This window comes from Carlito syrichta, unplaced genomic scaffold (genome assembly GCF_000164805.1).
Source record: "Carlito syrichta isolate Samal-C Ts95f unplaced genomic scaffold, Tarsius_syrichta-2.0.1 Scaffold302623, whole genome shotgun sequence".
NCBI lineage: Eukaryota > Metazoa > Chordata > Mammalia > Primates > Tarsiidae > Carlito > Carlito syrichta.
The window spans coordinates 1,361,748-1,376,439 of NW_007246719.1; the positions used below are offsets into that span (position 1 = coordinate 1,361,748).

The 14,692-nt window shown below is 41.0% G+C and overlaps 1 protein-coding gene across 2 annotated transcripts in view; it reads left to right on the forward strand.

Moving 5' to 3' along the window:
* The first annotated feature begins 179 nt into the window (after positions 1 to 179).
* The window catches only part of SELENOF (selenoprotein F), a 52,048-nt gene continuing 37,535 nt past the window's right edge, over positions 180 to 14,692 (forward strand). For both annotated transcript variants that reach the window (XR_002481910.1, XM_008057039.2), the window contains exons 1-2: positions 180 to 521; positions 11,809 to 11,976. Coding sequence is in view for 1 of the 2 variants with exons in the window: in XM_008057039.2 (XP_008055230.2) it covers positions 447 to 521; positions 11,809 to 11,976 (243 nt within the window). In the remaining variant the exon portion in view is untranslated. The remainder of the gene's footprint in view (positions 522 to 11,808; positions 11,977 to 14,692) is intronic.

Sequence of the window (14,692 nt, forward strand, 5' to 3'; positions counted from 1 at the left end):
CCTCCCGTTCCGCGGCGCTCATTGGACCGGAGAAGCCCTGAGCTTCGCTCTCGGTGCGGTTTACGGTTGGTTTCCTCTGCCACAGGGCTCAACCAAGACGGCATTCGATTGGGTGGGCTTGGAGAAGAAGGCCGGGCTGAAACTGGCGAAGTTGGGGCTTCTCGGCTGCGTGACGAAGTGTCGTGAATGAAAGAAAGACGCCTGGAGATGCAGAGCAGTAGGGAGTTTAGGAAAGTGCCTGACTTGGGTCCTCGAAAGTACCCAGCGACTGCCTTGGTATTTATCCCCCTTTAAGCTTTCCTATGCCCTTCGTTAACACACGTCTCTGCAAAACAAGAGATGTGATGGCAACAGTCTTTGGTGGCCTGTTTTGGATCAGGCTCTGGGGTGGCCGCCCCTAACTGCGGGGTCCTCTAGGCAGCGGAAGCCTGCGGAAGGCCGTGGCGATGGCGGCCGGGCCGGGTGGGTCGCTTGTGCCGGTCTTCGGGCTGCGGTTGCTGTTGGCGACCGTGCTTCAAGCGGTGAGTGGGGGTCACCCCCGTCGCTACCCCAGGGCGGGTAGGAGGGACGCGACCTTCGTCCTGTTCGGGAGCCACGTTAGAAAAGGGTGGAAGGACTGGGCTTCCCCAGCGACGGCTGAGGCCGGAATGCAACGTGGCTTCGCTCCTCGGTGGATGCTCCTTCTTCTTCCCCGCCCCGGTTTTCTGGAGGCGGTCTTCTCCTGTCTTCTTGTCTTGGGTTGTCACCCGCTCTTACACAGCTCCAGCTAAAAACAATCTAAGTCACACGGGGTGGGGCGGCATGGGGGGAGCAATAAAAGCTTGGCAAGAGTGAAGATTGTTTTTAGACGGGCAGAAATGAAAGGCACCGTTCCTTCGGACGGGGCGCCCAAGTCACACGTCTTCAAGTTTACCTCTATTTCTCTGCCTTGGTCTCGTTCTGCTTCACTGTCGGTTGCCTCTTACCTGCGTTTCCCTTCGACATTCACATACCGCAAGTGTGCACTTCAGGGCGATTTTGTAGTTTTAAACAATGTTGTTGCAGTAAAAGGAGCTACTCTCTTACCAAAGAGTGATTTATATTTCATTGATTTTTTAAAATGATTTTTTAATATCATGATTTCTTTATTTCGTTTTTCTTTATTAACGGAATAGATGAGTTCTTAAACTTCGGGGAAATCCTAATTTTGACTTACTTTTCTGTTCATTCCTGAAACGACTAGTTAACGCCTCATGAGAAGTTTGCTATCCATGTCATGCTATGTGAATAATAAACATTTAAGTATTTTAAATGTATACTGAGAGCTTTTATGTTTCCTATTCTAGCTCAATTCTTCAGGTAAGCTCTGCTTAACCTACTGAAAAATTTTCTCCTAAAAGACCTGGTTAACTTGATTTATCCGAGGTTTGGGGGAGGTAGGGACTATACAGTTAACCTGTATAAACATCTGTTTTTCTTTCATCATAGTTTTAAAAGCATCTTGCCTGTTTGCTTTTGCTACCTTGTCCAAAGTGTGCATTCTTCTCTAACTAACATTCCAGTACTCCGTTATTCAGGCATTTGGTGAGTTAAAAATTACTGGAACACCTCTCCCTAAACTTTCTATCCTCAGATATTTTGCACACTTGCATTCACCATCACCACCATGGAAGGATAAAAAGAAATAACATTTCAAGTTGTCATCTCCTGATTTCCCTGTTTTTTGACTTTTAGTTATCTATGCCCAAACCTTAGAGATTTAAAACAATAATTTCTCATAATCCTGTGGATCAGTGGGGTAGTTCCTCTATTGATCCCCTGTCCCCACCCCATCTTGCCTAATTTGTTCACTATATTGAGCTTGTAGGTCTGCTGAACTGAAAAGTCCAGGAGGTACTGCCTTGCGTGTTTGGTGCTGTCCGCTGGAGTGATTTGGTTCTCCTCCATGGGACCTCTCATTCTCCAGTAGGGTAGACCAACTTCTTTTCATGCCAGTCTCCAGGCAGCACTCCAGAAGAGCAGGAGCTACAATGCTTCCAAAGGTCTTGCCTTGGAAGTCACACATATCACAACCAGCACATAGTATTATTTATCAGAGCAAGTCATAAGACTAATCCACATTTCAGGGATGGAAAATAGATTCCATTTTTACATGGGAGAGTGACAGTCATATTGCAAAGAAGTATGTGTAGCAAGATAGGAGGAATTTTTGATCAATGTACTGCAGTGACCATTCACAGAATCCAAACCAGAAACTTGGGAAACTCACATATCTTCCTTACATATCTCACATCTCACATTCAGGCAATTAGCAGATCGTATTGATTCTACTTCATAAATATCACTTAAATTCATACACTTATTAATCCCTCATTCAGGCCACAAACATCTCTCTCCTTAGAAATAGCAACCTCCTGGTTCACCCTTTGAATTATCTCTGTCTGTATTCAGAATCTAAATGGCTGGCTTTTTCAGCTTCCCAGTTGCCCAAGCCAAAATTTAATCATTTTAAGTCCTCTTTCCTTTCACTCTCAAATTTAATTAGTTCTTAACCCCTTAAAAATATCCACACCAGTCCACTTAATTCTATTACCACAGATAGTACTTAAACTCAGGACACTATCTTTGCTTGCCTGTGGAGTATCACAACAGTTTCCTGTAAATTGTCTCTCCATCTCTTCTTTTTACTTATTTATTTTTTTGAGACGGAGTCTCACTCTGTTGCCCAGGACAGAATGCAGTGATGGTGCCATTCACCACAGCCTCAACCTTGTGGGCTCAGGTGATCCTTTCACCTCAGCCTCCCAAGTAGCCTGGGACACATGCTTGGCTAATTTTTGTATCATTTGTGGAGATAGGGTCTCGCTGTGTTGCCTGGCCTGGTCTCTTGGATTCTCCCGCTTCAGCCTCCTGAAGTGCTATGATTACAGGCATGAGCTACTGTGCCCAGCCATTTTCTTTCTTTCTTTTTTTTTTTTGAGTTGGAGGTCTTTGTTGCCCAGGCTGCGGTGCAGTGGCACGATCATTGCTCACCGCAGCCTCAACATCCTGACCTCAGGCTACCCTTCCACCTCAGCCTCCCTAAATAGCTAGGACTACAGGCGCATACTATCATGCCCAGCTAGCTAAAATTTTGATTTTTTTTGTAGGGACAAGGCCTCACTATGGGCTCAAGCAATTCTGCAGCCTTGGCCTCCCAAAGTGCTGGGATTATAAGCATGAGCCACCATGCCCAGCCCCGTTTTCTTTTCTCATCCAGTCTCTATAGTGCATTCAGAATGTTCTTTTTTTGAGTTGGAGTCTCACTCTGTTGCCCAGACTGGAGTGCAGTGGCCGCTCCCGGCCACCGCAGCCTCGACCTGCTGGGCTCCGGCGATCCTTCCACCTCAGCCTTCCAAGTAGCTGGAATTATAAGCATGCACTACCACACCCAGCTGATTTTCCAACACTTAAATATGTCATGATTAAGACTCTTCAGTGGCTCCCTGTTGCTTTTAAGGTAAAGTCTATCCTCTTTAATGTTCCTTAAGGAGGCACTTTGTCTACCCAAGTTTTTTTCCCAACACTTACCTCTCCTGGAAGAGCAGATAGTTAGAGAATTGACGTCACTTGTTTTACTATATTTCACAACTATGTTCTCCCTCACCAGATGTTTGGATGTGGTGTTTCCATTACCTAGAAGTTGCTTCCCAGCTTCTCATCCTCTCCTTCTCTTCCACCTCACAACAGAAATACAGCTGTCTTCTATTTATTCTCTTTTACTTCTCAACTGAGAAATCACTTTCTCCAGTATACTTCCCTGTACCTCAAGCCTAAATGAGTCTGTGTGTGTTCCCATAGAGATCCATATTTGTTCTCTCAGGTACTTTGCATGGCTTTCTTTTACAATTTCTTGATACTTAGCATTCTCCCATTGAGGAAACTGGTCCCCCATGGGGAAAGACCCTATCGCTGTTTTATTCCTATAGTGATACACATATGAAGCAATACAATACTTGACATATAAGTGAAATAGTTGTTAAATGAATGAGAGAATCCACAAGCCAAGATCCAAAAACATGGAAATGTGAAACCTACTTGGAAACTATTGTCAACACTGCTTTCCAATTAGCTTCATAGTTCTCCGTTATTAGTGATTCCCAACTAGAGCTTTGGATGAGAATTGTGGGGGAAGAGGAAGTTAAAATACACAAGCTTGGACTTTGCCTTAGGTATGATTCAAAAGGTAACTCTATAGCTCTAGCTAGTAAGCATACACTAGACTGAAACCTTTTGAGAAGAGGAATCAAGTTGCCCATTCTTTTGTGAAGGTGACTCCCACAGAGTGGAGCACCCTCACTTAAATGATGCACTGAGCTATCAAATAAAAGTACTGGGTTATCAGCAATAACCACTCTATTTCACTTAAATGTTCCCAGAGACAGCCATCATACACAGCCTTTCTCTCTCAAGCTCTGCCTCTTGAATTCATATTCATGATATTGTGTAATTTACTGAAGAGTCCACTAAATTTTAACAAAGTCTGTTTTCTAGTTTTAACTTCTAATAACCGACTGTAGTCTAAGGCAAATTAATTTACTCTTGGCCTTCATTTTCTTACTTCCTTCTGTGTGAAGTGAGCTGTTTAAATAGAATGCAAAGCTTAACTCACATTCTGTTTTCAGACTTGCAGAGTCAAAGACAGTTTCTCCCTTGCTTATTCTATCTTCATACTTTATACGGCTTTACACTGGTCCACACTTAGCCAAGTCATATCCCTGTGTGTATATCCTTCCGCTCTTCCTGCCTCCCTGACAATTAGAATAGAGCAAAGGGAATGCAAATCATTTTTCTTTTATATTTTTTTCATTGTGCTTCATATGTATCTGTTCATTTAAATCCTTCTGAGGTACCTGCCGGGCTCAGTGGCTTGGCCTGTCATCCTAGTACTTTTGGAGGCTGAGGCGACTGGATTACCTGAACCCGTAGGTTCGAGACCAGCCCGGGCAACTTGGCAAGACCTCATCTCCACCACAAACCAGAAATTAGCCAGGAAAGGTAGTGTGCTTCTGTAGTTCTGGCTACTTGGAAGGCTGAGGCGGAAGGATCGCCGGAGCCCACCAGGTCAACACTGGGGGTGGCCATGAGCGTGCCACTGCACTCCACCTGGGCAACAGAGTGAGACTCCCAACTCAAAAAGAAAATATCCCTCTGAGGGGTCAGTGCTCCTGCCACCGGTTCATTTGTGTTGCTCCCTGCTGTCAGTCATCAGGGTATCTGCAGTTTGTGTAAGTGGTGTTGACTCCCACCCACTCTGAAAAATACAAAAATGATTCACGAAGTCCTGGACACTTAACTCTTTTTTTTTTTTTTTTTTTGGAGTCTCACTCTATTGCCCAGGCTGGAGTACAGGGGCATGCTCACAGCTACTGCAGCCTCAACCTGCTGGGTTCAGGCAATCCTTCCATCTCAGCCTTCCAAGTAGCTGGAACTACAGGAATGTACCACCATGCCTGGCTAATTTTTTGTTTTATTGTAGAGACGAGGTCTCGCCAAGTTGCCCAGGCTAGTCTCGAACCCCTGAGCTGAGGCAAGAGGATTGCCTCAGCCTGCCCAAGTGCTGGGATTATAGGCTTGAGCCACTGCTGCCGGCGACACTGCACTCTTATTGAACTCTTGCGACATTCCCACCGGTGTATTCCTGTCAATTCTGTGAAGACCAGTGTTTTTAAGAAAGGAAAGCAACAAAAACCTTGAAAATAAAAGGAAGTATGGAGAATTGTTGGAAAAGCAGTAAGAGGTTAGAGAACCTGCATTTCATAGTTAGCCCAAGGGTAGAAAAAAGACCAGATGGAATAAGTAGTTGATGGTAGTGAAATCATGGAACCTGACATGAATTAGAAGGAGATGAGAGAACAATTTCTTGATACCTTGAGACTGAGATACTGCTGTGGATAAAACTATCATTGGGGCTTGGCTCATATTTTGTTAATTCACATCTGAATCCATAGACTAGTCCAGGTTGAGTTTTTATCACTGTCTGTTCCTCTGAATAGCTGTAATTTTAAGTTAATGGCAGTGCATAGTTCTCAGCATTTCAATGAGGTTACAACTGGGAAGATATAAGTGATTTAATCTGAAAATGCATTCTGAGTATACTTAAGCGTTAGAAAAGTGATATTTTAGTACGACCTGAGATGTTTACTAAAGCTCCCCATAACTGAGTGATACTCAGTCCTTCATTCAGATCATATATAATATTTCCTCTCTCAGAAAGGCACTGAACTGAAAAGCAATATAGAAAGATATTGTGTGTCACTGATTCTGAGGTACCCTCAATGCCATTTCTTCACAGGTCAATATCTCACTCGGTCTTATGGATCATACAGTTACAATTGTCAGCAATTTTGTTATTCTTTTGTTTTTTGTTTCTTTGGGTTTTTTTGGTGTTTTTTTTTTTGAGTTGGAGTCTCACTCTGTCGCCCAGACTCGAGTGCAGTGGCCACTTCCGGCCACTGCAACCTCGACCTGCTGGGCTCCGGCAATCCTTTCGCCTCAGCCTTCCAAGTAGCCGGAATTGCAGGCATGCGCTACCGCGCCCAGTTGATTTTTTGATTTATTGTAGAGATGAGGTCTCGCCAAGTTGAATTTTGTTATTCTTTGTGATACATACAACAATGCTGTATCATGGATTCTGTGTAATATGGTAGTCATTAACAGTGGTGAGGTGTTTTGAGGGCAGGCCAGTATTAGAATCTTAACGCTGCAATCTGTTTGCCACATGGATGGTCTTTGACAAATTACCTTAACTATTCTAAGCCTCTGTTTCTTCTCTGTAAAATGGAGATAATAATACCTATCTCTTAGGATAGTTAAGGTCAAATAGAATACAGGTGTAAAGTGTTTAGCAAAATATCTGGTGCTTTGTAAGAGCTTGCTGTACTGCCTGTGTTTTGGTATTCATTTTGGGGGGATTCCTTCTGTAAATCCATCTATTTGCTTTTGTCTCATATTGGAAATTTGTTCACAATTATGTGAGAAACTTATGAATTACCTGAGTAAAGACCAGTTGAGAGACAGCTAATATGTATAAGTATAATAAAATATGTAGCTATATCAGACTTTTGCCTCAAAAGGCAATGGTACTGTCCATTTTGGGGGTTTTTGTTTTGCTTTTGCTGAGAACCCTCTTTACAGGGAACTCAGTACATGGAGAACGAGGGAATAGAGTCTCTTAGTTTGTTAATTATGCTCTGCAATAGAGAAAGTTAAATGGCTGTCCCAGTCAGGAGCCCTGTCCTTAGAACCTTTGTCTTTCTCACAAGTGAGGTTTATTATTTTAAAATTTTATATTTGGGCCGGGCTCAGTGGCTCATCCTGTAACCCCAGCACTTTGGGAGGTCAAGGCGAATGGATTTCCTGAACCCGCAGGTTCAAGACCAGCCTGGGCAACTTGGCAAGACCTTGTCTCTAAAATAAATCCAAAATTAGTCGGGCATGGTAGCGTACACCTGTAGTGTTGGCTACTTGGAAGGCTGAAGCGGAAGGATCGCTGGAGCCCAGCAGGTGGATGCTGGGGTGGCCGTGAGCATGCCACTTCACTCCAGCCTGGGCAACAGAGTGAGACTCCAACTTAAAAAAAGAAAAATTACATTTGGTCTTAATGTGCAAATTTAAATGCTATTCAGTTACTTTTTGGCGATAAAAAGATTGCAGGCATAATTTCGAACTTCTTTTCTATATTATTTAACATTAGGTATTTATCTGTAAAGTGCTTAAAATATGCTTGATGTCCTTAAATTCAAAGTCTTGAGTCTGGAAAACCAGTGCTAGAACAGCCGGAAAAAGGTAGTTTACTTTAAGTAGTTTACTTAGAAAACTTACAGTAACTCTTAACTTCCTTAGATACCTTGTATCTCCCTTACTCGAACCCTTTCCCCACATCTAATATAATGATTAAGACATTTATATAGTGTTTTGTAATTTTTAAGGCTGTGTCACAGTGAAAGGTGGGAATAATGATAACATACATTTAGTATCCACTGCATACTGGGCAGGATGCTAGATGCTTTCTATTCATTTTCTTCTTTTAATCCTCAAGACTCTGTGAGATAAATGTTAATACTTCCTGTTCAGAAATAGATTTGCTCCGTGCTGATATTTGAATCTAGATGTCCTAAAACTTTGAAATACCTCTGTTTTACATAGTCATGCCACCTGTCAGTAGGTGCTTCCTAAATGCCAGAATAAAGCTAAATAGTACGGTTACATGATTATTCATTTGAGATTCTTATTTTGTTAAATGAGCTTTGTTAACAATTTTTTTACATTTGTTAAGCAGTTCACAATTTTCAAAGTGATTTCACTCTTACTGCCTGTTTGAGTTACTATGGCTGCAAAACAAAATTACCCCAAAATATAGTGGTGTAAAACAATTGTTTACTTTGCTTTCAAATTCCATGGGTCAGCAGTTCAGACAGGGCACAGCAGGGATGGCCTGTCTATTCCATGGTGCCTCAGACTGGAGCCTGAAATCTGAAGATGCGTTACTCACATGTGTAGTAGTTGATGCTGGTTGTCAGCTGGAGGTCAGTTGCTCTCTACATGGGCTCTTCCATGTTGTCTCTCTAGTTTTAGGCTTCTTTATAGCAGTGGTTAAGTTCCAAAGCTGATGCTTACAGAGAAAAGGAGTGTACTAGCCAGGCAGAGGCTTTCTTTTTTTATGACCTTTCCTCAAAAATCACATAACTTTTATGCAATGTTGGTGAAAACAGTCACGGCTCTGGGCCAGATTCAAAAGGAGGAACATGGACCCCACTTCTCAGTGGAGGAATACTGTTCACATTGTAAGATGATGTATATATGTTGATCCAGCCATCTTTGGAACACAATCTACTCCATTGCTATACTTGATTTTCAAATTTACCTGTGAAATAGATGAGGCAGATCTCCTTACTAATGAAGAAATTGCCCAAAATACAAGTACAGTAGCAAGTTATAGTTAGTTGTCTCATAGTTAGACTAGAGGGATCAACCTTACAACCTAACCAGGAAACTTGTAAGTTTCTCTACTAGGCTATAATATTTGATCTGTTTTGAAGATTATATACATTTGACATTATTACAGAGTTAGGATAAAAGATGTGTAATATATTATATTAGGGTGTTAACTAATGTTAAGACCAATGGGATGATCAGCATTTTGAGTGAATATGTCAGCATAAAATTTTTTCATTGGGAGATGCCACTGGATTTTAATCTACTGGATGAATTTAGAAGAGGCCAAACTACAGCTGGTGAGCAAAATCCACCCAACCCTGTTTTTTTAAATAAAGTCTTATTTGAAACACAGGCACACTCATTCATTCATGTATTGCCTATGACTGCTTTTGCACTGCAGTAGCAGAATTGAATCATTGTGACTGAAACCATATAGTCATCAAAGCTTAACATTATCTGGCCCTTTGATAAAGTTTGCAGGCCCTTGGTCTGGAAGATCAGTCAGTTGCAGTTAAGTAATCTGAAACTCCCCCTGCTTGAAGCTATGTTTTGACCAATTCATTTATTCAACAAATGTGAGAACTGGCGCAAGAAACAATGTTTGTCCTCAAAAGAGCTCAGAGTATTATTGAGGAGTCAGACAATCCCAGATTTGCATAGTACAGTGTCATGAGTGGTAGGTACTGTTTTACTACTAGGCACAAATTTATTTCTTAGAGAAGTACTAGAGTAGTATTGTGGCTAAAGATTGAGATCTGATTATTTCAGAGAAAGCTTCTAGAAGACTGATATTGATCAAGTTCTTGGAAATAAGTAGGAATCAACAAGGTGAAAAGTGGAAAAAGAGCCTTAGATATAGGAAAAGTGTGAGCAAAGGTGTGTTGGAAATCCAGAAGGACTTTTATACTTTCAGTACTATAAGAGTTCATTACAGCTGGAAAATAGAATGGGATTGGAAAAGTAATGAGAAGTAGCCCTGGTGGTAAGCATATAAGCCTCTGAGGCAGGAAAAGATCTGAGAACTGAATATGAAGTGGAATTGTAAAAATATGTTAATCAAATGGCTATGAGAATGGTGAAGAGTACAGGGTATAGGATGACTGGCCTGGGCAACTAATTGGTAGGGAAATAGTGCCATTTTACTAAGATACTAATTGCCTGAGGAGGAATGGATTTAAGGAGAAAGATAACGTTTCGCTGTTGGAGATTTTGAATCTGCAGTACATATGCAACATCTAAATGAGACATCAAGTGAGCTGTTAGCATTGGAAACTTGACATTCATGAAAAAAAAATTGAGAGTTCTCCATTATAGATATCTGAAGCCATGATAAAGATGGCGTCGTCCATAGAAAGTATATAAAGCTAAGAGAGAGCCAAAAACAGAACTGTGATTTCAACAGCATTTAAGACATGCATAGTGCAGGCGCTCATGCCTGTAATCCCAGCAGTTTGGAATGCTGAGGCAAGAGGATTGCTTGAGACAGGAGTTTGAGACTAGTCTGCACAACATACCAAGACCTTGTCTCTGCAAAAAAAAAGTTTTTTAATTAGCCTGGCTTAGTGATGTGTTACCTGTAGTTCCAGCTACTCAGGAGGCCAAGGAGGAAGGATCACTTGAGCCCAGGAGTTCAAGGCTGCAGTGAGCTATGATTGTGCCACTACTTTCCAGTCTGGCAACAGAATGAGACCCCCAACTCATTCTGTTGAATGAGGGATAGAAGAAAGGAAAAGTAGGGCAAGCCTCTGGAAGGAGCAGCTGAAGCAGAAACAGTTTTGAATGCATTTGCATTTGGTGATTTTTGGCAAATTTAACACAGTAGTAGGATCAGAAACCAGGCTATGGTAACAGAAATGACAGAATGTGAAGAGAGCAGCTAGAGCCACGGGGCTTGAATACAGAGAAGGGTTGAGGTGTTGATGAAACGAAATCCCTGTGGAGATGAGAGAATGCAGAATCCAAAGCACAGGTAGGGGTTATCCCAGGCGGAGGTACACCAGGTCACTGAGAGGTGAAAGAAGAATGGATGGGGGGAGAGAGTGTTTTTGAAAGCCTGCTTTTTCATTCACTCGATTGGTTACTTTAGGTAAGTCATTACATCCTACAGCAGTCTGTTTTATGTAGGACATATTGGTCCTTACTTTGTGAGGAAATTAAAACTTAAGGAGGCAGCTTACCCAGAGTCGCACATCTTGTAAGGGGTGGAGCCAGTGCCTAAAACCAGAAGTTTGGTTCTGGTGTGCTCCATCTCCTTTCCCACCCTTCCCAACTGAATGTGCAGATAAATCCAACAGTTCGTGTTACTCTACCGACCCATATGAACAGGTGTTATGTTCTCGAAATGAAATGGATATTACTTTTCCTTATAAGAAAATTCCTTTTCAAAAACAATGTTTAATAAAATAATTATATGTAATATACAGGTGAAAAATGATACATACTTTTTTTGGTAATCCATATTTTAGCTAAGCTGGAAGATGACAGATTTTTAAGAAAAAAACTTGTGGGGGAGGTGAGAGAAACCAACGACTCAAATAAACTTATAGAGTTTGAAAAGAATGTATCATGTGCCTGTAGTTCCAGCTACTTGGAAGGCTGAGGCAGAAAGATCTCCGGAGCCCAGCAGGTCAAGGCTGTGGTGGCCGGGAGCGTGCCACTGCACTCCAGCCTGGACGACAGAGTGAGACTCCAACTCAAAAAAAAAAAAAAAAAAAAAGAATGTGTCTCCAAGTGAAACGTTTCAGTAACTCATCTCCAGTGTGTTGGATTTTGGCAACTCTCTTTTCTCTTTTTGGGAAGCTTTAGAATGTAAATGTAAAATGATTTTGTATTTCTCATTTTCTATTTCAGGTGTCTGCCTTTGGGGCAGAGTTTTCAAAGGAGTCATGCAGAGAGTTGGGTTTTTCCAGCAACTTGCTCTGCAGCTCTTGTGATCTTCTCGGACAGTTCAACCTGCTCCAGCTAGATCCTAATTGCAGAGGATGCTGTCAGGAGGAAGCACAATTTGAAACCAAAAAGGTACTGTTTTCTAGTATAGTTCTTTCCCATTAGATGATTTAGTTGAGATAAGATAAACTATCAGTTGCTTAATCAAGTGTAAGGGAGTCACATAAGTCATTTCATTTCATCCTGTAGCAGTCTGTTTTATGAGTTTAATAAAACGCAACTGAAGGCCGGACGCAGTGGCCTCCAGCACTGCGGGAGACTGGGGCAGAAGGATTACTTGAGCCTGAGAGTCTGAGACCAGCCTGGGCAACACAGCAAGACCCCCATCTCTATTTTTTAAAAACTTGGCTGATTTCTTGCCTGACCCATTAGGTCAGTCAAAGTAAATAGGAAAGAAAAGTATGGTTGTTTACCAGGATCCCATTCATCATGATTATCAAGCAAAGGGGGGAATAGAATGCCTGTAACATGTTTGGATCTGTAGTTCTCCAGTCTTCCTGCCAAATAAAGCCAAAGAATAATTAAAAAGCGCTTCTCACAATTTGCTCATTAATAGGTGGTTTGCAAAGCTTTCAAATAGTAATGCTCTCTTCTTGTTAGGTTGTACAGGTTTATTTCTAACCCTGAATACAATTTTAGAGTTCTAAAAGAAAAGCAAACAGACAAGCTTTAAAATATTAGTATTCAGCTAAAATACCAGGAACCCTGTGCTATAATGAAACTTGAGATGATAATAAAGCACATAATACCTGGCACATGATTGTAGATAATAAATTATAAGTTTAAATCTGGTTAACAAAGAATAGGAACTCTTAATTTACACACCTGTTACTAATAATATGAGACACCTAACTTCACCTTTAACATCTGAAAACTGAGCCAAGGATAGGTAGTCGCATCTATCCAGTTAGTTATACCTGCTATGTCTTAAACCTGCTGTTCAAGCAGATTAATAGTGAACTTGCTCAACTTTTAAATCTTTTCATTAAAACTCTTAGATTTCTTTAAATTATAAAGTAACTTGAAAAGACCATTTATGTTATCCAAATAAAACTGAATTGGTGGGATCCTTGTGTTTGGGTGAGCAAAAATGTTAGCATCTTTCTGTTAAGGTTCCTTATAATACCTTCTATCACTTGTACATGCTGGATTCTGTTTTAAGTGTTATGGTATATAAAACTTTCAGACTGTAATTATATCTTCATTGTTAGATAGTAAAGGTTTATTTCTATCACTGAGTATATGTTTAGAGTCCTGAAAGAAAAACAATCCTAAAAGCTTTAAAATATTAGTGTTCAGCCAAAATTTAACACTTGGTTTCTTAATATCATGAACCTGAAATTCCCACTGTCCCAAAAATGACTTGCAAAATCTTACATGATTCTCACTTTACTGGTTCACATATACCAATAATATATTTTAATGTTTAGAAGACTTCTATATATGCTAGTCTTTGTTGCATGTAAATAAAATCTAAATAAGTTTTTTAAACATGCCCTTTTTTAACTGAATGCATGCTAACATTTTAATAGACAGTATTTTTGCATGTGTTAACAGTCTTAATGTTTGTTACAACAAAGTATTATCCATAAGTGAATAGAAATAATTTTGACAATAACCAATTATTTCTATTTTGTATTGTAGTTTCTTTGTCAGGGTTAAGATTATTATTAGCCTAAAATATATTTCCAAAATTCTTTTTTTTTTTTTTTTTTTTTTTTTTTTTTTTTTTTTTTTTTTGGAATCAGCCTTTATTTTATTTTAGAGTTATGAGGTACATGTGAGCACTTACTCCACTTAAGTAAATTGCATGCACGTGATGCTTGGGCTTTTAGCGAGCCCCCTCTCCACCTAATAGTGGACCTGGTACCCAGGGTGTGCTTGTGTGCCCCTTATTCCTCCTCCCTCCTCCCTCCCTCCTTCCTTCCTTCCCTCTTTCCCCCCTTTAGCAGTATCCAGCTTCTGTTGTTCTCACTTTTGTGCCCGTATGACCCGTGCTTAGGGCCCGCTGATGATGAGAACATGCAGTATTCAGTTCATTGTTTCTATGATAGTTCACTTAAAATGATGGTCTCCAACTGCATCCATGTTGCTCCAAATGACATAATTTTGTTGTACTTTTATGGCTGCATAATATTCCATAATATATATGTACCACATTTTCTTTACCCAGTCCACTTTCGATGGGCATCTGGGTTGGTTCATGGGGAAGTGGGATTGCTAGATCATATGGTAGCTCAATTTTTAGTTCTTTGAGAAAATGCCACACCACTTTCCACAAAAGTTAAACTAGCTTACATTTCATCAACAGTGTAGAAGCTTTCCTTTTCTCCGCAGCCACACCTACTCCTGTTGTGTTTTGACTTTTTATTGATAGCCATATTTACAGGTATTAGGTAGTATCTCATTGTAGTTTTGATTTGCATTTCTCTGATGATTAGTGAGCTTGAGCATTTTTTATGTTTGTTGGCTGCTTGAACGTCTTCCTCTGAGACCCTTTCACCTCAACTTTCCAAGTAGCTACAGGCAAGCACCACCATGCTCGGCTTTTTTTTTTTTTTTTTTTTAATTGTAGAGATGAGGTCTCGCCAACTTGCCCAGGCTGATCTCGAACCCATGTTCTCAGGCAGTCCCCTCACCTCGGCCTCCCAAAGTGCTGGAATTATAGACGTGAGCCACCATGCCCAGCCCTTTGCTAACTTTTTTTTTTTTTTTGAGTTCGAGTCTCACTCTGTCGCCCAGACTGGAGTGCAGTGGCACGCTCCCGGCCACCACAGCCTCGACCTGC